The 27,030-nt window shown below is 40.1% G+C and overlaps 1 protein-coding gene across 3 annotated transcripts; it reads left to right on the top strand.

Annotated features, from left to right (window-relative positions):
• On the top strand, positions 1–27,030 carry homer2 (homer scaffold protein 2). 3 transcript variants are annotated; one of them, XM_087793843.1, is made up of 10 exons: positions 1–148; positions 7,973–8,129; positions 13,680–13,811; positions 14,337–14,429; positions 18,330–18,362; positions 19,076–19,215; positions 20,760–20,916; positions 21,203–21,313; positions 23,243–23,323; positions 26,065–27,030. In XM_087793843.1, coding segments are annotated over exons 1-10 (1,095 nt in total). In that variant the 5' UTR covers positions 1–146; the 3' UTR covers positions 26,254–27,030. The 3 variants fall into 3 exon arrangements, with proteins under 3 accessions (XP_087649969.1, XP_087649968.1, XP_087649970.1); XM_087793842.1 differs by lacking the exon at positions 1–148 and adding an exon at positions 384–691; XM_087793844.1 differs by lacking the exons at positions 1–148; positions 18,330–18,362 and adding an exon at positions 385–691.

The following is a 27,030-nucleotide window of genomic DNA, read 5'->3' as shown; positions in this document are numbered from 1 at the left end:
TGTGACGAGTTCAGGTTGACAAGTGAGTTTAAGAATATTATAAATACGGGAGAGAAAAAAACAGAGAAAAGAGAAAATCAACCAATTCCTCGACATATATACGGAGTTATAGTCTGGAGGAACACAAGTAGTCCCTCTTCCACATAATGTAAGTACTGTTTCTTGGTGAAAAGTACGTGTTTTTTTTTGTTTGTTGTTGTTGTTGTGATGTAAACATGATAAATGAGTTTTTTAAAAAACGCCGTTTCAACGACAACAAAAGTGACCATGTGAACGAGTGTGGGTGGCAGGAGAGGCGTGCGCAGGTGTGACCGCTCCGTGTCGCTGCTGCTCTCGACACATATAATCTGGAAAGGAACGAAAGTCCTCAAAGCGAACCGCGAATATTACCTTCATCTAATCTCCGCGGATTGTGACAAGGAACACACACACACACACACACACACACACACCGCGAGCACCAGCAGAGAGACCGAGGGAAGTTGGGTTTTTCTGGACGAGGTTCTGTGAATCTTGTCAACCTGGTTTGATTCGAGTTTTTCCCCGAACAAGTGCTCTCACGTTTCACTGGAGTCCGAGCGGCGACTGGACTTGTTCGTGGCTGTCATTCGCTGGACTATTTTTCTTTGTAACCATCGGATCCTAAAAATTCTTTGACAAGGCAATTGTTTGACAAGTCCGTGGCAATGGGGTGAGTGGACTCCTGAGATCTTCCCCAGTATCAATTATCAATTAATATTTATATATTTTTTTTATTCTCTGTTTTATATTAATTCCATTTACCCCTAAGAGTGAAGTCGAGCTCAGTGATATATCTGGACAAAATAATTGTATATGTGGAGGTGTAAAGAGCTTGTTCTTCAGTGTGTTGAACACAGATCTGGAGGTGGTGATTTACTCCCACAGCTGTTGACAGAACAGCTACAATTTGCTGTGATTATCATATAAGAGGCTTGGTCAGATTTATTTTGGCTCCTTTTCTGTATAAAATAATATAATTATATATATATATATATATATATATATATATATATATTTAACACTTCTAATATGCATGTCTCCCACAGTTGGTAGTTGAGTAATGCCTGTTCCTGTTTTTTTTTAATGGAGAGACTGTCATAGTAACCCAGCAGGTTTCTAGTCATGTTTATGTTGCTGTGAAACTGGATGAAAACAATGCTCAGTCATCGCTCTGACGATGACCATTGACACGATCTACAAATGGAATGCTTTGTAAAAAGTAATGACTGAATTTAGTCATCCCTTATCCCTTATTTTTGATTTAGCCGGATTTTGAGTTAACTTTTCCGATGTTATCCTTTGAAAAAATAAAGCTTCAAGACCCAGAGTGCTACTTTTAATTCGATGCATGGTCTATGTTTTTAATGGGACCAGGAACAGACAATTAAACTTCCGCCATCATTCCTACACAATACACTTGGATGACTTTTTTGCCCAGTTTCTACTGGGTTGTGCAAGCAAGTTCAGTAACCCTACCGCAACCTGCTGTCCAATTGGGGTTTAAAAAGAAAATACTTTATTGCATATGATATTTTAATTGCTATAACTATATGCAAGTTTATAGATGAATTAGATGTAGGACATTCATATCGGGTACTATGGATGGAAATGAGTTGGTGCAGTATGGGTGACCATAAAGTCTTATTAAATGGTCTTGTGTTAATCATAAAAAAGTGTACTTATGGTTTGATAGTGAAACTTCCAGGAGGGCATTTAATTAAAAAAAACAACAACATTCATTTACACCATATATCCTAGCACAGGAGTTTTGTAGTTTTGCATTTTCATTTCATTTAGTCATCAACAATCAATTTTATAGTAAAATGGGTTTTTGCTACATTTAAAATTTGAATGGGAGAGTAAATAAAATGTTCCATCCAGCACCGGAGATTGTGACACAAAAATCTATTTCCTCAGTCAATGTCATTATCTGAAACATGTGGTTATGGGATGTAGGAAATGAAATCCATCTGGACTAAATCAATAGGTCCAAATAATTCGATGAATGATTTCAGCCAGCAGCAAATGTGCCATTCATGATGAAACTTGGTCATTAACTTTACATTCAGCTTGTACAACCCAAATGTGGGGGTTTAAGAAATCACCACTATATCAGTAACAGCTTTATTTCTTATTTCATTCAAATTGTATTATTTCTTACATTTTTCAGGCTTTACAGGACAGCATATTTTATTTTACATAAGTAAACTGTCTTTCTTGTTTAATCTATTTATTTTGTTGAATAGTTACTTTAATATAACAGATACAATTCATTCTTCTGTTGAAGTATTTTATATATATTAGAATTTTGGAGAAAATAAAAAATCAGCGGAATTGTATTTGAAGAGTTTTAAGTTGTATGTTGGGGCTAAATGAAGGTACTTAAATGTGGGCAGATGCAAGTGTGACTATATTTGTTATTTCTGCGGATTAAAATGTCATCACGTTACAACACAGTGAGATTTATGCTTAAGTTTCTCTCAGCAAACTCACAAAACCAGTTTATTCAGGCGCTGGTGTCAGTAGATGATGGTGTCAAGTTGGTCTACATTTGTATTTAAATTTAATACAATTTAATACGTATTCATATTTTTTATATTGTTTCCGTGACATCAAGTCAAACTAGTAAAACCTACAGTCTGCCTTCTGCATTTCAAAGAAAGTCACACAAGGGGAAGTGCTTACCATTAATCTCCTGGCTGCCCAGCCAATGACAACTGAGGTCTTTGAACTCATTGATTAGGTTTTCTTACATCTGACCTAGCTGTGAGTCTCTTGGCTGCCCAGACAGGATCGTGTCTCGATGCGAATCAACCCTTCTTTCCGGGGTCTAGGGAGGGTATCAAAGTAGTAGATGTGCCCTCACAGAAACATGGCGAAGTGATAGTGGACGGACCAATGAGAGATTGGACATCTCACCAGATGGTTGATGCCGAGGAGGCCATCTGCTGCCATGTTGTGCTTCTGCAAAGACTTCCTTTTTTACGCCGAGCACCCAGATTAGGCTGAGCCGTATACGGCTGCCTCGTACTGTTGGAGGCGAACGTTCTATGGTTGCTTTTGGAACCGGCAACAACATGTTCCATTGGCATTTTCCAAGACTCTAGATGGTACTGAAACCCTATTAGTGATGTAAATTCTAGTGTTGAATTTACTTCATTAAAAGAAAGTTGTGATCAACTGAGTTGACTCTAGAAACCACTCTTGTGTACGGTTTTAGATTTGAATCCTAATAAATAATCTTTGTGTTTCACAATGCACATCAGATTAAAGTACCAGATAAACATCAGTGAGATCACATCCCTTTTGTTGGTTGCTTTGTGTAGCTTTTGACACTTAACATTCTATTTAGTCTTGAACATTTCGAATGTCTTTCAATATATGAATCAGTTTGAGAAGAACCACTTAATTTCCTTGGAAGTTCAACAAGCTAAAATAAAGCGTTATTTTAGATGAGGATCATTAACATCTCTTGTTGACCCACTTGTTTTGCAGTAACACAAATGATATCGACATAAAGCATAATATATTAGTTCAGCTGTAGTTCAAATTTTAAGCTAATGTTATTTGAATAGAATCTGTATTTCTAAGTTTAACGGCAACAGCCGCTCATTATATATCATTCCGTGTATTTTACATTCACAGCTTTGTGAAAAAGTCGTAATTATCTTGATAAACATTTTTGATTGTTCATGTAAAATGTAACACCCAAGACCGCCAACTACAGTTGTGTTTGGAAAACATGCTGCTTTTTCTTCAAACAGATCCAGCCAATGAAAACCGTCTTCCTTCGTAAGAGCAACATGATGTAAGAGGAATCTTGAGGGTTATCTCTAGACCTTGAACCAGGTTTACATTCATAATACACAACATGAAGTCAACAATGCAGGCAATTTGTCGAAAGCAGCTTTTCCATTGCAGTGCAGCATTTTTCTTTTTAAATTCCAAAGAAAATGAGAAAAATCTATAAAAAAAATAAGTAGCTGACGATAAACTTATTCAGATAAAACGATGTCAATCTGCATTTCTTTTGTTCGGCTCAAGAGCTCGGTATGTATCCAAGCATGAAGCATAATATTTAGTTTTGTCTCATCTGTATTATCAAGAGGCATTTAATGCTCCTCTTATTCTTCTGACATTGTTGCAACATTATGTGCCCCAGTGAGGCAATGAGAGCACTTCCGAGTCTGGTAGTAATTTATTTTAAAGTATGTTTACTCATCAGAGGATCCTAACAGGCCAATGACCATTTAAAAGTCCCGACGGCAGGGTGATGCTGTCTGGCTAATGACGAGAGCCTATTATTTGGCTTCACATGTAATTGTTCCTCTGAGAGTGTATCAGCAGCCCTGCGTCCATTATTGAATAGTTTATTTCATTTCCACACTCCAACTCTGTCTACTAGTCTAGCTATTGTGTTGTTTCTCTGTTGCCCTATTTCTATTCCTTGTCTTCTGTAGAAGAAAACAATTTCCATTGGTCTCTCTTTATGAAGACTGCCACGTTTAAAACATCCTCTTAATAGGATTCTATTTACTTGTGTATCTGGTGTGAAAACAAGTTAAATTCTTCTGTTTAATGTTCGACCAGAGATGTTACCTAATAACTAAGCCGGTTGAACGTAGCATTTAGACAAAGGACGACTTGTCATGTTTGAGTAAAGAGCTTCAAGTGGAATGTCAAGCTCAGGAATCTGGACTGGGCGGTTTTGTCTTCAATCTGGAGACGCATCCTTGGATATAGCAGGTGGATTACAGATGCATTGTCAGGCTAACCCTTGTCTGAGCCTTAACATCCAACTACAAGTTAAAATAAAAAACACACTCTCAAATGTTGGATACGATGTTTACAAGGAAGTGGGTTTCGAATGAAAATTGCCAAAACATTAGCTGTGGATCTCTCAGATTACTGACATTCCTCCGGGTAATGCGGTTCCATTATCTTCGGCAAACTCTTGTTGTTGGTAAAACACTTCGCTGATGATGGAATTCATCCAGTGTTGTGGTTGAATGTTTAGAACTGCAACAGGATAACTTGAAGTTAGACTCCACTGTATTATTAAAGGTGGAGTACATTCCTTTTTACATTAATTTTTTTTGTCTATGATTGACATCATTGCTGAACACATTACTTGGCTAACAACCTTTTTTCATATACTTGGCAATGACAAACACAATGCTTTAGAACATTTTTAATCTTTAAGTTGTTTAGGAATGTCTTGAGGTTTCTGCTGCTGGATCTTCTGATTATTGCACACAGTAAAATGTTTTTATGGAAATGAAAAATAAAGAATCCAACAATATCAAGTGAAGCCAGCCACAAATAATCATCTTTGTTGCTGAACATGTCGAATGGGGGATACAAAGTTTAGCAGCATCTGTATTATTAGCTTCCACCGGTGAAGTGCATTATGTTGTGCTCAGTCAGTAGGTTGTTAACTATACTTATTTTTCATTTTATGTTAGCAACCGTCGGCTGTGTTTTCTTAGGCCAGGGGTGTCAATTTCAATAATGCAAAATGTACATTAACCCAAAAGTTTTTTTTAGTTTATTTTTATGTTGTCTTTTAATTCTTTGAGGAATTTATCTTAATTATCTCTGTGTTATCCCTTATCTTAAACACTAGTCTACTTTGAGTTTGAGCCAACCATCCTGCGGTCCTCATAAAATGACTTGACGGACCGGATTTGAGTTAGAAACTTAGTGATTAGTTGTGTTGTGTATACAAGTGTCACATGGTTCCACTGGTGAAGTATCTTCGCAGAACTTTAGTGTGATTTATTACACGGAAGAAAACACATACTTTGGTAAATGTCCTTTGATTAATATGTCGCTCAGTATGAGGCTGTCAAGACACTTTATCACTGCTGATTAATGTTCTTTTGCCCAGTGAACACTGCAGTTGCTGCAACCCCACTGCATAAAATCCAGAGGTCAACCCGCTCAGAGCAGCTCAACCATCGCACACACACACACACACATCGACACACACCTGTGAATTATTTAATGTGCCAGATGGATACTGGTAGAAACTGACGACATGAAGGAGATGCGTCATCCTCAATTTCATCTAATAAAATCAATTACCTAATGTGTTAGTTATTTTTATCTTTATCTGTCGTGGTTGGTTTGTGGGGCACACAGATGTGCGACGAGTGTAGTCGTTCAGCTGCTCTAACTGCCAGTGTGGGCTCCAGACACGAGCACAGCAAAGGTCAGCGAGTGTGCCTTTGTGCACGACTGTGTGGATGTAAAGTGACATCAGTGATCTGTATAATGGGCTTTGTTGTTCCCAAAGCAGATGAAATGCAAGATGAGGCTTAAAGGGGGACAGTGGATTTATTAGGCTTCTGTTCAACCTCTAATCCCACTGGTAGTCATAGTTTTATTAGCTCGTGAATCTGCTGCTGCCCTTGCTCATGAGGCTGTCATTGATTTCTCCTGGTATTAAGCAATAATGCACTGGAAATGATGTTGGTTGTGTTGAGGTATCGCACCATATTTCTCTTGAACATTTTCCAGCATGTTTATTTAGAGAAGAGATGCCAACTTTAGTGAGGCTAATAAAACCTTGGTATCACGTCCTTAACATGTTGCTTTACCTGCAGGAAAATTACAACAAATAAGTTTAACCTACACAAGACAAACTCTTTCCTAAAAGTAGAAGCTTGTTTGTATGTAAAATTGTTTCAAAATTGATTCATCAGGATGTGAAAAGTAAGAGTAGGTATTGCGAGTGTCAATGTCATTGTAAATATACGATTTTGGTCCAGAAAGTCCCAAATAAACTTTTATCAAATTTTTATTTTATATCCTATATGTTTTCTTATTATTTAAATTATAATTTCTCATCTTAAAATAGAAATTCATGATTTGTGCCCCATCCTTGCTTAAAGAACTACCCTGGAAACACGTTACGAAAATATGGTTTATTATCACAGACTCAAGTAACAAACTCGCGCTCCATCTGATTGGAGTTATTTGCTCTTTTTGTTCCTCAGATGGGCTTGAACTCACACTTACTAGCCCGTAACGCATTTTTCCAAGTGTCAGTGAAACAAAATTTTGATCCGAATGTAAGGGGGTAAGAAAATATCGATGCACTCAAACATCACAATGTTTTTGTTTTCTTTAACCAGCACTGAATCAATAATATTTGTATTTTAAATATTATTTTATTTTCTTCATAATTATTTTTTGGTTTATATTTCAATAAAGTGCAAAACTATATTCATTTACAAATCACAGTCATAACCTCCACCACAGCTAAAGGAACAAATTAAATCCCAGCAATGACTGAGGATGAGAGGATACAGTCGACTCGAGCCACTTTTAAAGTCGATGTTTGGACATATTTTGATTTCAAAACAAATAATCTAATGTCATTTGTATCGCAATGAGTTATTCTTGGCTGCAGTCTGAGGTAAAAGTAAAGAAATAACCCCTTCGATCACAATTCAAACGTTTAAAAAGATGTATGCCTCTGTGGCTATCCTTCATTTTAATTTACAGACTGTGTGCCCACCAGTGTCCCTGACCTCCTCTGACTTCCTAAAGTTAACAGACAAAATATTCAATTGAAAGATGTGAAGTTTGTTCCTGTGGGAGTGACTTTAATATCTGTTACAATGTAGAAAAGATGTTTTCAGGGTGTTACAGTCGAGTTTTGCGAGGCCTCCTTTTTTAAGCCGACGGTATCGGAGACGCGAGGGAAATCTAGCAGATGTGATAACATGCCGGTGTGGTCTGGAGCAAACGCCGTCTGAACCGGAGTCACCTGAGAGATGAGCGCAGGTGTTGATGTGCCGTCGTTCCTCTTTGGATTTGTGTTACTTCATCATCAGCCTGTTCACACTCAAAACGTGTCAGGCGATCGTGGACTTAAATGTAACGATGGAAATGTTAAGTGCACTGCACTTATAGCTGGTGTTTTATGTCTTTTCTTCTACAGGGAGCAGCCGATCTACACCACCAGGGCCCATGTTTTCCAGATCGACCCAAACACCAAGAAGAACTGGGTTCCTGCGAGCAAGCAGGCGGTCACAGTCTCCTATTTTTACGACAGCACACGCAACAGCTACCGCATTATCAGCGTGGATGGATCCAAGGTATGCAAGTGTGAATTCTCTGAGTAACACTATCTGAGTGACGTGGAGGGAAACATGTCCGTCAGTGGAGTGGAGGGGAGCGGGGTGGAATCATTTCATCTTCAAACAGAATTGTCTCTGAAATGAAAAGCACCAATGGGATGAAATTATCTATTATTAGGAATTATTATTCTTAATTTCTGTGATCAAAATGTTAGATGATAGATATTATTATAAAACATGTTTTGAAGAGAAAACTAATGTGAAAACCTAACTCTCCAGTTTCAAATGTTGACGTCTTTCTCTCCGATATGCATCCTCATCATGAGTCCATTATGACGTAATAATGGCTTCACTCCTCCTCCAACCAGCTGTAACCACGCTATGCTTTGTTTATACAACGAGTCTCTTGGCGGTGGATACCTCAGGGATTGAACCTAGATGTTTGACCAATCACAGCAGAGAGGGTGTGGTTACTGTAAACAAGATTTTAGCTCCAGAAAAACTAAATGATTTCAGTGGGCGGGGCTTAAGATAATTTTCTACTGTAAATATTTCAATGAAAAGAGAGTTTTGTACAAATGGACACTGATGATACAATAGAGTCCAACATCTATTTCAGACACACTTAACTCAATATATTAGTTTACCTTTCATGTACTGGCAGAGAACATTTTTTTTTTTTTTATTATTATCATTTATGGTTGTAATTAAGGAGGTAAGTAATATTTGTAGAGTGCTTAAGTATTCTATTGTTAATATAACTTAAAATAGCTGAGGAAAAAAGCCATTTAAAGTCAAAGTTTTGACATGTGAAAAATATGTATTATTATTATTAAATATTTGTATAAGAAAAGTGTTTTAATAAAACCTTTTTTCTTTTTTTTTTTTTTAAATATGCGGTTCTAGTTATTTACATTCTGCTGTATTTAAGAAAACATTTAATTATCACCAGAACTGCTTTTTTCTTTTGTCTAAATCATTAGAAAATAAAAATAAAACAACGGGTCTATGTAAAGTGCTGTAAAAAACCCCCACTTATTATATGAATCACCAGACAAATGACAATGTCCACTTCAGGGTGTGTCTGACAATTGTTTTAACCTTTAACCTTTAAGATTAAAAAAATTACGAAAATTCAATTTTTTAAATGAAAGCGCTTATTGTGTCTGTTATCAATTAATCGCAATTCATTGCACCATTTGACAACCCCTTATGTCTATTTTATTTTACTCATCCACAGTCACTTCCATTCTTTTTAAAACCAGATGAATAGTACTTGTAATAAAATGTTGACTTCAAGACAAATTCAACACTGTTGCAAACAAAGATAAAGTAAATTATTGTTATATTACTGTATCACTGTATGAAGTCTGTTCTCTCAAGGCGCAATGTCTCAGATCAGCAGTGCATGTTAGACATGGAGTTAGTTTGAATAAGAATTCCGAAATGTCGCTTATTTTTAGTTATGTGGTTGTGGGCAGTGAAAGAGTCACGTTGTGCAGGTTTCCTCCTCCACAACATTCATGCAGATAAAATGTGACTATAGGTGCAGGGATTTCTCAGCACTGTCACGACATCATACTGTTGCTGTTCATCCGACTTTCATACTTTCATAACAACAGTGTGCAAACGCACTCGGTGAATAAACTACTGACGTCACCGACGGTGATCCTAAAATAAAAATCTGATTGTTGTTGCACAGTGATGAATCTAACCAATCTGATATAAACTTGGTTTCTCTTCAAAGCTTCACGATAAGAAAACAATATATTAATAGTATTTTTTTCAAAGGAGCGTTTCCACATTTACATTCAAAGTGAGTCCTGGCGCGCTGACTCATCAAGGTTACTGAACGACGCTCCATATACACGCTGTACTTTTCTAGCCAGTACGCTAGCTGCGAGCGAGACAGGTCTGTCTGGAAGAATAGTCTTTCCATCTCGGTGCACTAACGTTGACAAACAGTCGGCTCACATTTGTCCGACGGCCTGAGCTGGGAAACTCAACGAATGATGATGCAGCAGGTCAGCGCTTCTGACTCTCATCCTGGTTCATGGCTCTGCAAATAAATGAGTTTTCATGACATATAATTGAGTTTTGCTCTTTGAGTTACAGTGACACAGTCTTTCCTTTCATTCCTCAGCAGTATTCCCGGGAGCGAGTCTAGGTAGGATGCTCAGTGAATTAGAATTGTGTCACTGCTTCTTTTTTCCATTTCAATAGTTTTTGAGAATCAGCATCTTCAGATTCTAGATATTACAGCAGGATCTTTACACAAATGTGTTCTTTATTGAGGGGATGTTTTGTTTTTTTTGTTCATAGCGCTGGAGTTGAAACATTTCTTTATGATGATGATGAGGATCTTTACGTTTTTATTCCTGTTCTTACCTTTTGATTTTAAGTCTGTGTCCTGCGGCTTTAGAAACTAAACTATACCAAAACGACGAGTTGACTTTCTACAGTTAAAATGAAATAAAGGTGAAAATAAAGAATCTTTCTCCTTAAAATACATTCTCTGTCCCCTTTCTGTCTACAAACTATTAGCTCTTGAGTTCAAAGTCTATCCGCCCTCGCCTCCGCCGTCTTTTTCCGGGGTTGCAGATTCTCCACAGACAGCTAAAGAGGAGTCTGCAGGACCCTCCTGGCCTACTTTAGAGTTTGTAAATGACCCTTAGGCAGAGGACAGCTGATCTTTGCTCCCCACTCGCTCGTGCCACTTGATACCGGGCCCAGCCTCCTAACCCACGCAGCTGCTAGCGTCACTCACCCTCCAGTCTGTCTCACCCTCCTACACACCCACTCGTAGCAAAGTCTCACAAGCCACATTCACATTGTTAGTGCCCACGAATGGTGAGGGCAGGCCACTTCTGCAGGATTTTAATTTGACTAAAAGAGTGTGTGACTCGTATCCTAGGTTTCTTATCACAGCTTAGAGAGATGAATTATATGACGTGTTTTTGTCAATAAAATCCAAATTTTGACGAAGCGATATTTTCTTAATTGATTTTTACAACTAAAACAATAAGTTATTGTTTACTTACACAAACATGGACCGTAATTCCCTTTTCTTTGTTTTATAGAATTTCTTCTTAACATACAAACGTCAAAATTAAGGAGAAACACAGCCACACTGCCACAAAAATAAATAAATATAATCCACTCCAAAACTTCCTTGTTTTCAAAAATATTGTTGTTAAATTGGTCCCACAAGCTTTTTTAATCTTTACAACAATACAAATTATATTATATTCCTTCAGATCTTCAAAATTCTTGTTTTTATTTATTTATTTTTTGTGTTAATTTACAATAATTTTATGGCAACTTATTTGCTTATATGGCAACATTAAGCAATGTATGACAAAAAGTGCTTTCACATGTACAGGTATATCAGAAAAGTTACATTTATGAAAATAATTAGCTAAGAATCAATATTGGCTCCTACAATGTTTGTTTTTTTAATGTTTCTTTTTATCTAGTGCTAAAAGATTACAGCATTTTAAAAGTGTATTTGCTGCTCTCAGATCAGTTCTTCAAAAAGATGAGAGGGACCAAATCAGTGTTACTATCATTTTATTGCATTTTATTGATTTCTTAAGCTTATAAAGACTTTCAGTTCACTTTTCAAAACCCACTAACATTTATAGTTTTTTAGTCGTCGTTCTCAGTGGCAGTGCAGGTCGTGTTATCAGCTGAGAAATTCTTGCTGACGCATCAGATTCCCAGGTTAACGCTGAGGGCTGATGTGTTGATATTTCTGACCCGGTATAGAACTTTTTTATTAGTCGCTCACTCATCTCTAGTGAAAGCCAAGTACACCAGTGTGAAGTTTCCGGTTCCTTATCGAGTTACACACCACAGATGGTAGACAGAAGCACCTGGAAGCTCGAGTTCGAGGCTACGACTGACTATTTCAACAACATCTGAAGTCAGAATCTTGAAATGAAACTCAATAAGATTGTTTAACATGACTTCTAATCCCGCTCGCTTGATTAGTGTCAGCGCGAGTTCTGCTTCAGCAAACCTAGTTTTTCAAGCATCATTAAAGTTTTATCCTATCCGACACTTCACTTTAATCTACATGATGATCTCTGTTAAATATTCACCCAGGTGCCGGAGATGACACGTGCAAGTGCTGCAGTCAGGTTCCTCTCCGCGGGAGAATGTGGGTCAGCCTTGTTTTGAAGAACTCTTGAATACAATTTACTCAAGAAATCTGAATTTGAGTCCCGGTTGATGAAGGAATGAAGCACGATCAGTCTACATTATTAAAAACATCGCTGTGCAACAGACTCCCTGAATTGATACAGGACCGGCTGCACGGAGGAATATGTCAGCGGAGAGGAAGCAGGAGGTAGACGCTGGAAATTAGGCAGGTGAGGTGGAAGATGCCGCAAGAGAGGAAGGAAACGGTTGGAAACAGAGGGAGACGGGGAGAAGGGAATTGAAGGAAACGAAGGAGGGAAGATGACATGGAAAGCAGAAGAAGTTAAACCCAAGGATGAGAATGAAGTACAGTTTTTAGAAAAAGAAGAGAAAGTGACGAGTGCTGAGTAAGGAGGGAAAATGAAAACTGGCAGGTTGAGTATCTGACTTGACGCTAAACAATGAATATAAATCTGAGGGTATAAAGATATTTTAATTGTATACAAATGAGAAAGTACATGGAGTTTACATGTCTGTCTGAATTCTTTCCGAAGCACATGGCTGTTAGTTCGCTGTTTTATGTCATTCCAGTTTCACAAGCCTTATCCTTGGGGTTGGAGTTGGGCTTTACTCATCCAGAGATCCTGGCACGAACATGCTATCTATGATACTTCAGAATCCGATTGTTATTATTTTTTCCCTTTATTTACACTAGAGATTCGCTCTAATTGATAAAATGTCGATGGAACCGATGGAAGAGAAATGGGAAGGTGGACATTTTTTTTATTGTATGCTTCAGTAAATGTCTGTTACTTATCGCACCACGACTCCTTCTCAAACTGAACCCACAAGTGACAAGACTTGAACACATTCTGTCTTGTGCTTGTCCATTAGCTTCACTGAAAATGGATCAAGAACAAAACAGCCGTCAGTCTCTTGAGCTTTTCCTGCAACTGTAGAAATGTCGTTAGAAATGTCATTTCATTAAAAAAACACAAGTGGCTTTGACAAATGTTCTTGTTCACCTCATACGCCAAAGAGGAAAAAATTGTCAAAATGAATGAAATAGTCGACCGGGAAAAGAAAGAATGGAAGCAAATCAGAGGAAGATAAAAAGAAAAAGTGGGAAAGAATTGGTAACATTGAGGATGGATGGAAAGAAATAAACAACACTAGCCTTAATGTTTGACCTGCACTTAATTTCCTGCACATTGAACCTGACGGAGCTCTTAAGAGTCTCACCGCTTGTTGTGGAGGTTTCTAGACTCCTCCTGCTGGGAGGAAGCCACGGGGCACCTCAGAGATCAGGAAGTCTTTAGCTATTTATTTCCCTGGGAGAGAATTAGTTTCAAATGATCTGCATGTCGTGTCAAACCCGGTTGACCGTATGACACCTTCTTCTGATGAGATTCGATTTCTCGACAGGTGATCATCAACAGCACGATCACACCAAACATGATGTTCACCAAGACGTCGCAGAAGTTCGGCCAGTGGGCCGACAGCAGAGCCAACACGGTGTTTGGACTCGGCTTTTCTTCTGAGCAGCAGCTTGCAAAGGTCAGTCGATATTTGAATAAGAACGAAGAAAAAATATTTGACCATTAGCATCCATTAGTCATACAACTCTGGGAAAGAAGGTTAATAAAGTAATAACGTGGCCTGTCTATTAATCTTAATTCATGTTAGATAATAGCACTTTCTTTTTGGCTCCACATCATTATACTTCTTGAAAGATCTTGTGAATATGAGGACGTAAATACTTTAAATGCTGAATATCACATGTTGGCTGGATCAGGCGGCTTAATTTCCCAGAACTGCAACGTCTTTGTGTCTCAACTGACGTCTCCACGGACACATTTCGGAATACATTATTCAACGCCGCCTCAGCTCTCTTCCCCCTGGTTATAATGAACCAATGAAGTGTTCCACTTAGTCAGGAATTTGATTTGGGAATAAAAGTTTTGATAGCGCAGAAATGAGTTTTGTGTGCATGCGTTAACAACTTGTATGAGAACTCTTCCGATTGTTTCCAGCGGTACCGAAAAGGATGTTCTAATCACTGCTTTCTCAAAACATCTCCAGTTCGCAGAGAAGTTCCAGGAAGTGAAGGATGCTGCGAAGCTTGCGAGAGACAAATCTCAGGAGAAAGGAGAGACGATGAGCAATGACTCGCAGGTAAATGAAGTCTCATGGCTGCCTGACTAGAACACAGATTACGCCTCCGCGTCTCAAGATAATTGAGTAGTCTTGGTTTAGCAGCGTCTCAAACTTTCTTGGGTCGCTCTTAATCGTTTATGTTAATAAAGAAAAGTGGAGGAATTGATGGTGGCGTTTACGACTTCTGCCTAATGCTGAAGACCCCGTAAATCCTGCATTTAAATAGTAAGTAAGTAAGTTAGTAATATTTATTTATATAGCGCTTTTCCAGACCAGGGTCACAAAGCGCTTAAACAAACAAAGCAATACTCAAAAAAGTATATACACTTAAAGAACAAGATAATACTGAGAACAACACAGGAGTTCCAGAAAATCAAGGAAAAGCCTGAACTTTAAGATGTTTCTTAAAGGAGTCAGTAGACTCCATCAAGCGCAAAGAGAGAGGAAGATTGTTGCAAAGCTTAGGAGCAACAGCCTGAAAAGATTTCTCTCCTCTGGTCCTGAACCGTGTGCGTGGAACCATAAGTAGATTCTGATCCACAGACCTCAGAGCCAGAGCTGGGGTGTAAGGCTGGATCAGATCAGTGATGTAAGGAGGAGCCTGACCATGAATAGCTCTGAAAGTAAGAACCAGAATTTTAAAGTTGATCCTGAAAGAAACTGGAAGCCAGTGAAGAGTTTTAAGGATCGGAGAAATGTGAGTTCTTCTACTTGAGCGGGTTAGAATTCTCGCGGCAGAGTTCTGAATCAACTGCAGGCGAGACAGCTCCTTCTTGTTAAGACATGAAAACAAACTGTTACAATAGTCCAGACGAGAAGAAACAAACGCATGGATTACAAGCTCCAGATCATGTTCCGACAACATTTTCCTAAGTTTAGAGATTTTTCTCAGTTGAAGGAAACAGTTTCTGGTCAGTTTCCTGCAGTGCTGAACAAGAGACATGTCTTTATCAAATACAACACCCAGGTTTCTCAGGCTCAGTTTGACAGACTGACCTAAGTCACCCAAGTACTGACTCAACCCTGGAACCTTATCATCAGGAGCAATCACCAGTGTTTCAGTTTTGTCCACATTTAGCTGAAGAGTGTTTTCACTCAGCCATTGTTTGATTTCTAGCAAACAATTGACTAAGCTGTTCAGCCTTTGGGGCTCAGTTGGATCAAAAGAGCAGTAGAGCTGGATGTCATCAGCAAAAATGTGATAAGAAACATCTGGAAATCTCTGAATGATTTTACCGAGGGGAATCAAGTACAGCAAAAACAATAAAGGACCCAGAACAGAACCTTGAGGGACTCCACACAACAGATCTGCCGATTCAGACCTCATTTGATTGGCAGATACACTAAAACTGCGCCCAGAAAGGTAAGATGAGAACCATTCTAACACAGACCCAGACAGTCCCACTTCATCCCTCAGTCTTCTGAGCAGGATCTGGTGATCAACTGTGTCAAAGGCTGAGGACAGATCCAAGAGAACCAGAACAGTGAATTTAACCGAGTCAGCCGACATCATGATGCCACTGGACACCTTTAGTAAAGCTGTCTCCGTAGAGTGATGTTTACGGAAGCCAGACTGAAACTTCTCATGGATGTCGCTCTGATCCAGGAACAAAGACAGCTGCTCAGACACCACCTTCTCCAAGATCTTGGACAAGAAAGGGAGCTTAGAAATAGGCCTGAAATTACTGAGGTCAGTTGGGTCTAAGCCTGGTTTTTTGAGCAGAGGCTCCACAATGGCATGTTTAAATGCATTGGGAAAAACCCCTGTGGAAAGGGAGAGGTTCACCATATTGGTAACCCAGGGGCCAATTACATCAAATACTTTGATAAAGGCCTACAAGGAAGGACGTCATCTGAGCAAGAGGAGGGTGTCATCTTGTTCACTAGTGCCGAAATATCACCCAAAGATACAGCAGTGAAGGAGGACCAAGAGGAGGAGAGGGGCTCAGAGACAGTAGGGGTTCCAAACAAAGGGGGAGAGATTTTCTCTTTGATCAATTTAATTTTGTCAATGAAAAATCTCAACAATGCATTGCTGTCAGCTTCACAGAAGACAGGCGTGATTTGAGGAGCAGGAGACACGAGAGAATTAATCGTGTCAAACAAAACTTTGGGGTTTTTCCTATTTGCTGCTACCAGTTTTCTGATGTAATCAGATCTAGCAGTTTCTACCATCTCATTGTAAGAAGTCATCAGATCCCTGAGGTGAAGTCTATGCACCTCAAGTTTAGTTGACTTCCAGAGACGCTCAGTCTTTCGACAAAGTCTCTTCAGACTCAGGAGATCTTCATTTGTCCAAGGGCACCTTTTTTCTGAATTTTCAAGTTCGATTTAACAGGTGCCACTTGATCCAGTATTTCAACACAATGACCAGTGAAACAGTGAATCAAACTGTCCACGTCTGGGCAGTCATCAAAGGAAAGACGGTCAAACATAGCAGAAAAACTGTCTGCAATATCGGCTGAGATGACACGCCTCTGAGACCTAACTTTTAAAGGCTTAGGTTCAGGGATGAAGTCCAGGTTAAACAAGACAAGAGAATGATCACTCAGATGGACATCATGTACAGATACATTAGAAATGTCCAGGCCAAGAGTAAAAACTAAGTCTAAAGTGTGGCCTTTTTGATGAGTGGGTTCAGAAACATGTTGCTCAAAATTAAATGCTTCTGTTAAAGTTAAAAGTTCTTTAGCAGAACAAGATGTGACGTCATCAACATGAAGATTAAAGTCTCCAAGAATAAGAACAGATTCCATCTGAATAATCGAAGATAAGAAGTCACTAAAGTCTTTCAAGAACACCGCCGCAGGACCAGGGGGGCTGTAGATTGACACACAATCTTGTAGAACCAACCAAGATCATCTGAGGCTTGAAAGAAGTGAATGTGTCTGAATCACTTTGCAAGAACAACTCTCCCTAAAAACAGTAGCAAGACCACCCCCACGACCAGAGAGGCGAGGCTTCCCCAGGACAGCGCTCCCTACTGGACAGAGTTCGTTCAGATGAATAAACTCTTCCTCTCTCTGCCAAGTCTCAGAAAGACATAATAAATCCAAATTAACTCTTGTGAAAAGATCATTAAGAATAAAGGATTTATTAGTAATGGAGCGAACATTAAGAAGTCCCACATGTCACTGACAGGCGCGCAGAGCGGGATCTTTTGAAGCAAACAGTGGTCACGTGGGTACCAGCTCAACTTAACCGTTCAACTCGGTAGTAAAAGCCGAATTAAAGAGAGGAAATAAAAAAATGTTACCACTTTTTGGTGAGGTCTGGACGGACGGCAGCGCTGATGCATCGTCAAGCTCTTCAGCAAGAGGAATGTCGATCAAACATCGATGACGTCGAAGGCGTCAGAGTGGTTCCGAGCGATTGCGACTGCGCGTCTCATCCTGACCTGTACTCCAGACCGACTCGTAGCTTGTGGAAATCGCCCGGTACCCGAGAGATCAAACGATATTCCACAGTCCGAGTCGATGAGAAGCGTAGCCGGAAACACGTTCACCGGACGTTGGATGGTGTTCATTGTGAAGACTATATTCAATTCTCAGTGTCGACCAACAGAACAAATATTGCCATCCAACAATAGAAGCATCAGCTTGTATTTAAAATCTAAAATAGAAAATTATTTACCTCAAGAAATTTCAACCTAAAAGTTACTTTGTTTACCAACAGTTAAAATAGAGTAAACACTGTTTACAACATTGTTCTATTTTAAAGCTTCATTTATAATTGTTATTTTATTATTTTGAAATGTTTATAAAAAAGTTTTATATGGATCATGGCCTGTCATTACAGGGATATTTTGGGTATAACTGTGTTTAAATTCAAATGGATCCACCCTCTTTTATGTACCTTCATGTCCAGTGATAACTCTTTCTCTTCACTTTCTCTCTGCTTCAAATCGTCTGATTATAGATACAACTCGAGGAATTGGAGCCGCAGCTGAAGGTCGGCCCCGAAGTTTGTGTGAAAATCTATTGTTTTGCATGACGTTGAAGGCAAATATTTAAGAGAATGAAACTCGCACCAAATGCATATATTTTCATCAGGCATCGTATTTTCTGGACAGATCACTCAGGATTTGTCCAGGGTGTGAACAAGCGGTAGAAACTAAAATGAAAAATAATCCCATGCATGTCTGACACCTGCTGCAACTACACACTTAAAATCCAACGTGTATTTGTGTGGTTAACGACTCACACTTGTTAAAGTAACATAAACGAGAGCGCTGACATCATTAACTCTGACAGCCAAACTGAGTAGAATGTTGATCATCTACATTTCAGCAGAGTCTAGGTCGCCACATAAGTACAAAGGTAAATAGTTTTCTCAAGAGCTGCTCTGAAAAATAGATTGTTATTGTTACTATGTAATTTCACTCCTGCACGCTCCGTTTTCATGACCTCTGCAAAATGTTCACAATCTCTCTCTGAGTGACGTGTTTCAATACAACATGCACACGATGGATTCACAGCTGTGCACGGACCGTTTACTATCCACCTGAGACACGGTCTGAGATGATTTTCAAGACGATCGCTCCATGCATTTTCACAGCCAATTTCACACACTCGGCAGGACTTTCACAGATTCCAGCTCACAAGATTTTAAAAAACCATGCATCTTATCGACTCCCTACGACTGACTCGACTCTTCTGCTCCAGGACACTGGACGAGACACGCCGTCGTCCAACCAGCCGTCCAGCATCAACGGGACGGATGACGAGAAGTTCTTTCACGTGGGACCTGAAACGACTCAGCTGAAGAGTGAGAACGACATGCTCAAGAGTGCTGTCGAGCAGAGGTGAGGGTTCGTAGGGTAGCACATACTACAGTTTTAACACAACTGTCCTACTGCAGGGAAATGAATCTATAGACAAATTGTCCGTCAGAAACACGCTCCTTATAATGCAGTGAAGCTTTTGGTAATCCAGTGTGTGATAATCTGTAATTGGTTGGATGACAGATGTGCATCCAGATGGGATGAAACATCATTATCATTATTAAGACTTACAGTGTTCTGATCTGACTCCATCATCACACGTTTAGTTCAGTGGAAAAGCTCTCGACAGATGAATGATTAAGGCTAAAAATGATAGTTCAAGGTTCATACCGATGGGAGTAGGCTGCGAACGCAATAAAACTGCTAAAAGGGCAACTAATGTCAAACTCCAACTCTCCTAATTCACATGTTTCAAATGTTGATTTCTTCCTCCTTCAAGATGCAGTAAGTCTCTCATCATGACCATGTTTTAAGTTATCACTTTATAAAGAAATCTCAGCGAAAGAGAGGTTACGAGAGTTGAGTTCATTATGACGTAATAATGGCTCCACTCCTCCAGCCAGCTGTAATCACGCCCCGCTTTGTTTATACAACGAGTCCCTTGGAGGTGGAGACTTCCAGGATGACAAACCGTGATGCTCGACCAATCACAGCAGGGTGTGGTTATGTTTAACAATATTAAATCCTAAATCAACACATTAGTTGTCCGTTAAATGTGTTGCTCAGAGGCAGATTGAACCTGTAACTTCTCGGCCGCAAGCCAATCACTCTACTTTTGAACGATGTCGATGCAGGTCCTGGAACATTTTTAAGAAAAACTTACCGGGCAACAGAGAAAAAGACAATTTGAGAGATGATGAGCAAACAGATGACAGAACAAACAAATATCACAATTTAAAAAAAATAGAAGAAAAAAACATGACAAGATTTCTAGATGATGGCCTTGTTTACATTTTCTTTTACAAGGAAGGACAAGTGTATCTAAAAAAGTTTTGATTTAATTACTAATATTTTCGAACCTTAACTTTTTTCTTTTATCACAACACTTTTAATGGGCATTCAGTGAAAGAAGACAACTTTGCCCGAATAAAAACGGTTATGGGTACATGATGATGACTTGATCAAGGTCACCCAGAATATCTCCTCTGGTTAAATTGATCAAAAAGTGATTAAAATCTAACTTGGTTATTTAATTATTCAAATCAAATCTCACTACAAAGATCTAAGATTTCCATCTGTCCGTGTTAATGTTTTTTTTTTCTACTTCTGCAATGTCTTTTGTTTTTCACTTTAGTTCTTAGTTATTGGTGTCATCAGCTAAAGTCTCACAACAGTGGGACGATATTTTGTGTAAACTCCACTTATGTGGTAAAGAAAGCTGCACCACAAGTCTGACCACGTTTAGAATCAGAACAGAGGAAACTCACCAAAGCAAGTATCAATAAAATCAAATGATAATTCTCGATCGGCGCCAGAGTGAGGTCGTCACTTCTGTCGAATGCTAATTATTCACGTCTTCGCTAGTTTGATTCCACGTCTCAAATCCCTCCTCTCGTGTCCGCCAGCAACACCAACGCCAAGAAGTGGGAAACCGAGCTGCAGACTTTGCGGGACAACAACGCCAGGCTGGTGGACGCGCTGCAGGAGTCGTCGGCGAACGTGGAGAGTTGGAAGAAACAACTCACCGCCTGCAAGGACGAGAGTGACACGCTCAGGTCGAAGGTCAGCACAGAGCGTTTTCTGCAGATGCTGGCGAGAAACACTCCTTACTTGACTAGAGTCAAGAGAACAAATAATTACGTTTCTTCAGGAGTAGGTTTGTGATCCTCATATAACAACGAAAGAATTTCAATAAATATGTGTATTTACCCCCCCCCCCCCCCCATGCCCTGGCTTACTGGGACAAAGAGAAATAATGTCACCGATCCATTAAAAGACATGCTGGCATTGATGTGTGTGGGATGTTTGTCCCCGCTGATGTGGTTTTCTCGTTTTTTCCGGAGCGCAGATCGCAGAGCTGGAGGCTCAGTGCAATGAGGCGGGTCAGGAGAAGCAGCGAAACGCCCAACTGGGTGTACGAGTGCAGGAGCTGGAGGCTGAGCTGCAGGACAAAGAACTGGTGAGATGTTCATCCTCATGAAGTCTCTACTTTAGCATCGAAGCACCAGATGTTTGAGGACGAGTGTACTGTCGTCTGCTGCGAGTAGAGATGAAACTGTAGGACTCGGGGGGGTCTAACAACCCCTAGTCCAGGTGCCGGAACCAGTTTCTGAGGCACAGAAAGACGAAAACAATTAATTTATATAATTTATGTGTTTTGTTTTAGAAAAAAATATTTTGACCTGTAAATAAGTCAAGAAGCTCTTTTTTATATAAGTTTATATAAAAAAATTAACTTGTGAATCACAAATTATATATAATTTATTTTTACTGTTTTTATCCGTCAATATTATGGCAACATTACACCGGTCCATGGTGCAAAAAAAAATCCTGGTTCAACTGATCATTTAGCTCCTCTGCAGTGGTCAGTACCTCTCCATGATGCAGTAAGTCCCTCATCATGACCATGTTTTAAGTTATTACTTTATAAAGAAATCTCAGCGAACGAGAGGTTACGAGAGTGGAGTTCATTATGATGTAATAATGGCTCCACTCCTCCAGCCGGCTGTAATCACGCCCGCTTTGTTTATACAACAAACCCTTGGAGGTGGAGACTTCCAGGATGACAAACTATGATGCTCGACCAATCACAGCAGGGTGTGGTTATGGTAAACAAGATTGAATCTGCAGATCTGCAGTGGTCAGTACCTATCAAGCAACTATGATAATCCATTAAAAAGGTCTTGAGTAACTGACCCGTTCACTCATTAATACTAGTCCAGCTAAATTGGTCGCATGCTTTCACAAGGAAAGTCTATACAAGTACATCTTGACATTTATCTTTTCATGCGTGTCTTTTTCCTAATGGTTCATGTCTTCCATGAATGTTCTTTCTGGCTTTTTTTTTTTTTTTTAAATGTCGAAATTATCCGGTGATGTTTTTTTCGTTTTAATCTGATCTGTCAGGAAATTTGGCACCGACGCGGTGATGAGCTTTATGTCGACTAAATCATAATCCAGACTGATCTGTGTGATCCTAATGGAGCTGTGCAGTTTAATGAGACCTGCACGCCCACACTGTTGCACACGTTTCAAGAGTGTTTGTTCCTCTCGTCTCCAAACACCACATTGGTTGTTGCCTTTGCCAGAAGGTCACGTGTTAGTTGGTGTTTATTTGTCCTTCAGAAAATCAACGGAAACCGTGTTAATTTTTACTGATTTGATTTAGTTGTTCTTCCAACTTACCGTGTGGATCCTTGAAGCTCTTGAGGGGTCTTTCACTATTAGAGTGTGTCAAAAATCTGGTGATTCCATAAGTATCACGATACAGAGGTAACGCTACAATATATTGCAATACCGTTTGAACAAGGATGTATTTGTAGTATTGTCCGAGTGATTGAAACCAAAATGTGTACAAAAATCGGCTTTAAACGCTGCTGGAGTCGACTGTATCCTCTTGTCCTCAGTCACCACCAGGATTACATCTTGCTTTAGCTGCAGAGGATAAAACGACCGCTGCGATCGTAATTTCAACACAACATGAAAAGCTCAGTGGATTTCTATGGTTATTATAAATTAATAATCTATTTATTTCATTTTTACACACACTTTATTTAAATATAAACCATCAATGCCAAAACAATATAAGTGTATCAGAGAGCTCACTCACTATAGTGCACACTAGTGTAATATTTTATATATATTTTGTTTAGTTTTGAGCCGACATCAGAGCTGATTGAACACTGAAGAGATCAATCCGAGCACTTAAGGACTTCATTTAGGACTGTGAAAACACAAACAAGGTGTTTTTCAAACGTGTATTCTTGATCGGGGTTGCAGCATAGTACCAGATGGTGATGATCATTACGTTGTAGAAACAAACCCGAGCAGGTGAATTCAAACAAACGCAGTCGACTTCACTCTCCTCTGACCATGTGGTTCTTCTCAGGAGCTGGAGAACCTGAGGAAGCAGGCGGAGACGATCCCTCAGCTCATGGCCGAGTGCGAGAGCATCGGAGCCAAACTGCAGGTACGTCATCGCTCACACTTTTCCCTCCACCCTCGCGCGTGAGGCCGGGGCGACGGCGGCCGCTCTGAAAGGAGCTGAAGTGCTCTTGAGCAGGAGTCGAAGCTTTGATTCCTGCGCCCGAGGCCCGGGTGACACAACAACATCAACAACATCAACAACAACAACGTCCTCCTCACGTGTCACTTAAGAGCATCTTGACGATTGTTCTTTACGACGCTGCCGGGCAAGTCCTTTCAAATGGCCAGTGTAGTTGTTTGACGGCGAAGAGTCAGGATTCATGGACGTCGGTCGTGCTAAGTGCGTTACATAACAGCCTCGAGGTGGTTTGTTCACGCAGGACTGAGTCTTTACAATTTATTAGAAGATAAAGTATTTGTGCATTTAAAAAAAAAAAAAAAAGGGTTGTAGCTCCAAGCAAACATCATGGTTGAACATTAGATTGTTGAAGTATATTTGTATATTTCCACCACAATTTTGACAATAAGGAGTTTATTATTAACTATAAACATTGTTGGTGGTAACGTGTTATTAAGTAATAATTTACTTTTTTGTGGCTACACGTGCTGTAACTGATTACTACCTCATTACTAGTTACTTCATGTGTTTAAGTCTCATTGATAAAGTTGTGGAGACGAACCATACACACCTGTCAGTTATCAATGATTCAATCTATTGGTATTACTCGTTATTGCCGTTTATAATTTATCGATAAATTCTCTTTTATGTAGATCATTTTATTTACATTTTATTTGACGTGTCGATGGTCGTCTCGCAAACCTTCTCTCAAAACACATCTTTTTCTACAGTCATGCACTATTGTATCTGTAATACACCATCGTTGTTTAAGATGTATTTTACTTGTTTATTTTATTTATTGTTCGTATAATCCAACCTAATACTTACCAGTGGCTAATTTGCCTTTCTTCCCTCACTTACCGAAAAAGTTACTTCCTTAGTAACTAGTTACTAGAGTTAGTTACTCTTGAAAGAAGTTACTAATAACTGTAACTAAGTTACTCGTGTAAAGTAATTGCTCAACACTGACTATAAACATAATTGTTCAGCTACAAAATAACCATGTATGTCCGACAATAATGACTTGTCATGAAGGCGTTTCTGCGAGAACTCTGGTTTCCTCCCACACTCCTCAAACAATACGATAAGACGACTCTGCATTGTGACCGGTTGTCTGTTTACATGCGACCTGTCCAGGGTGTCCCTCCCCCCTTCTCCTGAGATGGACTCCATGAATCATCCTCCACATGAGAACACGTTGGATCCTCGTCACATATTTGTTTTATAATCCGTTTGTCACACCCTGAGTCACGTCTTCTACTCGGAGGAGTGACGAGTGTCTGCTGTGGAAACAAAAAGCACCTGTTCTTCCAGCTGGTGCCACCAGAACCAGACGGACCAGCCGGGTCTCTGTGACTCGCTGAGGGAATCAAACCATTTGGTTCCTGAGCCACGCTGGTGAACAGGCAAGAGTCGGTGGTCGTCAACACTGCCCCCCCCCTCCCTCCTCCACATGTGCCTGATATCTGTCTTCTATTTCGAGAAGCTCCAGGAGAAGCTCAGGTTTCAGCAGTCAGCTGGTCAGCAGCACCCAGATAGCACCTGTGTCGCCGCCGAGTCTGAAAGTTTGGCTTCCTCGTGTTTTCAAAACAGTGAAAGGTGGTGAAGATGTTTGAAACCCTGCTCACGACCTCTGACTGTGTCGTCACCTCCTCATTGTGTCGCAATACTCACCTATTATTATTATTACAAAACCGGTTTACAGGACAACATTTTTACTTCAGTTTTGGTCAGATTATCCTCTATTCCGGGTTATTTTTGGTTCAACTGCGAGTCTCTCTGATCATCATCACGTTTGATGACGTTTCATGGTCCTCAGCTCATAGAAAGTGACCTTGAGGAGGTACAGTAAAGTACATTTTTACTTAAACCCATTGAAATGATTGGCATTTTCTGAGCTCTCTCTGCCTTCGTGCCATTGGCTGGTCTGGCAGCTCTGGGGGCGGGGCTTAGAGGGAGAGTCTGAAGACAGGGGATTGCTATTCTACATCTCTATATCTATAGTAGTATTTTTTTTATTAAAGATCTCACCAAAGGATGTAAGCAAACTGAATTTGGCCCGACTATTGTTTACTTATTTCTTTAATTTATAACAATTTTATTTTTATACATTCACTGTGAATTATAGACATTTTATTTTTGGTATCGTACAATTTCCGGCTACAATTGGAAAAACTGGATTCAAACCATGATAACTATAATCAAATTTCAACTGATCACACACGATTTTTTTATTATTAAGGGTCAGACACTTGACCTCTTGACCTTTATTTAGCTGGTTTAGGCTCCAGACTTACTGCAGGTCTTTGTTGAAAATATATATTCACGCAGATGTTCCATCAACCTCTGGATATTTAGTGGTTTTGAATCCAAACTTTAAACATCACTTAATCATGTTTTATATATGTTTGCAACTTTACTCACACTTGCTTTAATGTAGGTTGCCGTAGCAACATGGTGAATTCGTACAATAATAATAATAATAATAATGATACATTTTATTTAATGGCGTCTTTCAGGAGATTATATAGAGTATTTCTCTCTAGCCTTGTCATTATGAGGTGGAAAGTGTTGATGTGATGAGACGGCTGGAGGCCGGAGGGCGGCAGCGGCGGCGTCTTCACATGTCTCTCACTGACGGGCTCCTGCTTCATCTGTGTCCTCAGGCGGCAGAGTCCAGGAACCAGGAGCTGGAGGGTCGCGTGGACGGACTTCAGCTGGACGTGGAGGAGAGTCGACAGAAGCAGGGTCAGATGAAGGGCGAGCTCAAGGGCTTCATGGACATCCTGGACGGGAAGATCGACGAGCTGCACGAGTTCCGACAGGGTCTCTCCAGACTGGGGGTGGAGAACTGAGCGAGAGAGAGAGAGAGAGAGGGGGGAGATGCGGAGCTGTGAGGGTCGGAGGTCAGACGGAGAGCTCTCACAAAACACTGGTGAGGGAGAGAGCGGTGAAGACCTCTGGCTCTGGCAGCAGCATCCTGGTGTGAGTGAGTGAGTGTGTGTGTGTGTGTGTGTGTTGAGGAGATGCTGCTGGAGCTGGTGGCGGGTTCTTCTCTTCTGTCCCTCTTTACTCCGGAGGCTGCAGCTCCTAGCCAGCTGGACTCTAAAAGGGCTAAAAACCAGTGGAGTGATCATGGGCGTCGACCCTGGTGGCCCCTGAGGACCGTCCTCGCTGCTGCCGCCTCCGGTCGATCTCAGGTGTGTGTGTGTGTGTGTGTTTGTGAAAGTGTGCACCGACGGGACGCGATGGCCGCCACACTGAAGTGCCTCCAGCCGATTCGACCCCGGCCCGGGAGACGCGGACGACCATCGCCATAGTAACAGGAAGTCAGATTAAGAGAAGGAGCTTCAATGACGCTGCAATTTTCCTCACGTTTTGCATAAACCTCTTCCCGACGTCGTGCTCGCAACTGTGCTTCTGTCACCAAAGCTGCGGAGGCGCCTCCTCTTGTGTTGGTTTGGTTCGTGGGTGAAGGGACTTTGTGAATATTTTCAACACAACCACAAACTTCTTTTTTTTCTTTTTTTTGTTGTGCCTCCGAGCGAGTGTTGGAACGTCTTTGACTCGATGCCTCTGAAAACGTTCAATAATAAAGATACCAAATGGTTTCGCTTTCCTATCCAAGAAAA

Source organism: Callionymus lyra, chromosome 6 (genome assembly GCF_982586985.1).
Source record: "Callionymus lyra chromosome 6, fCalLyr1.hap1.1, whole genome shotgun sequence".
Classification (NCBI taxonomy): Eukaryota; Metazoa; Chordata; class Actinopteri; order Syngnathiformes; family Callionymidae; genus Callionymus; species Callionymus lyra.
The sequence above is the reverse complement of the archived record's forward strand: the minus strand, read 5'-3'. Positions and strand labels throughout refer to the sequence as shown.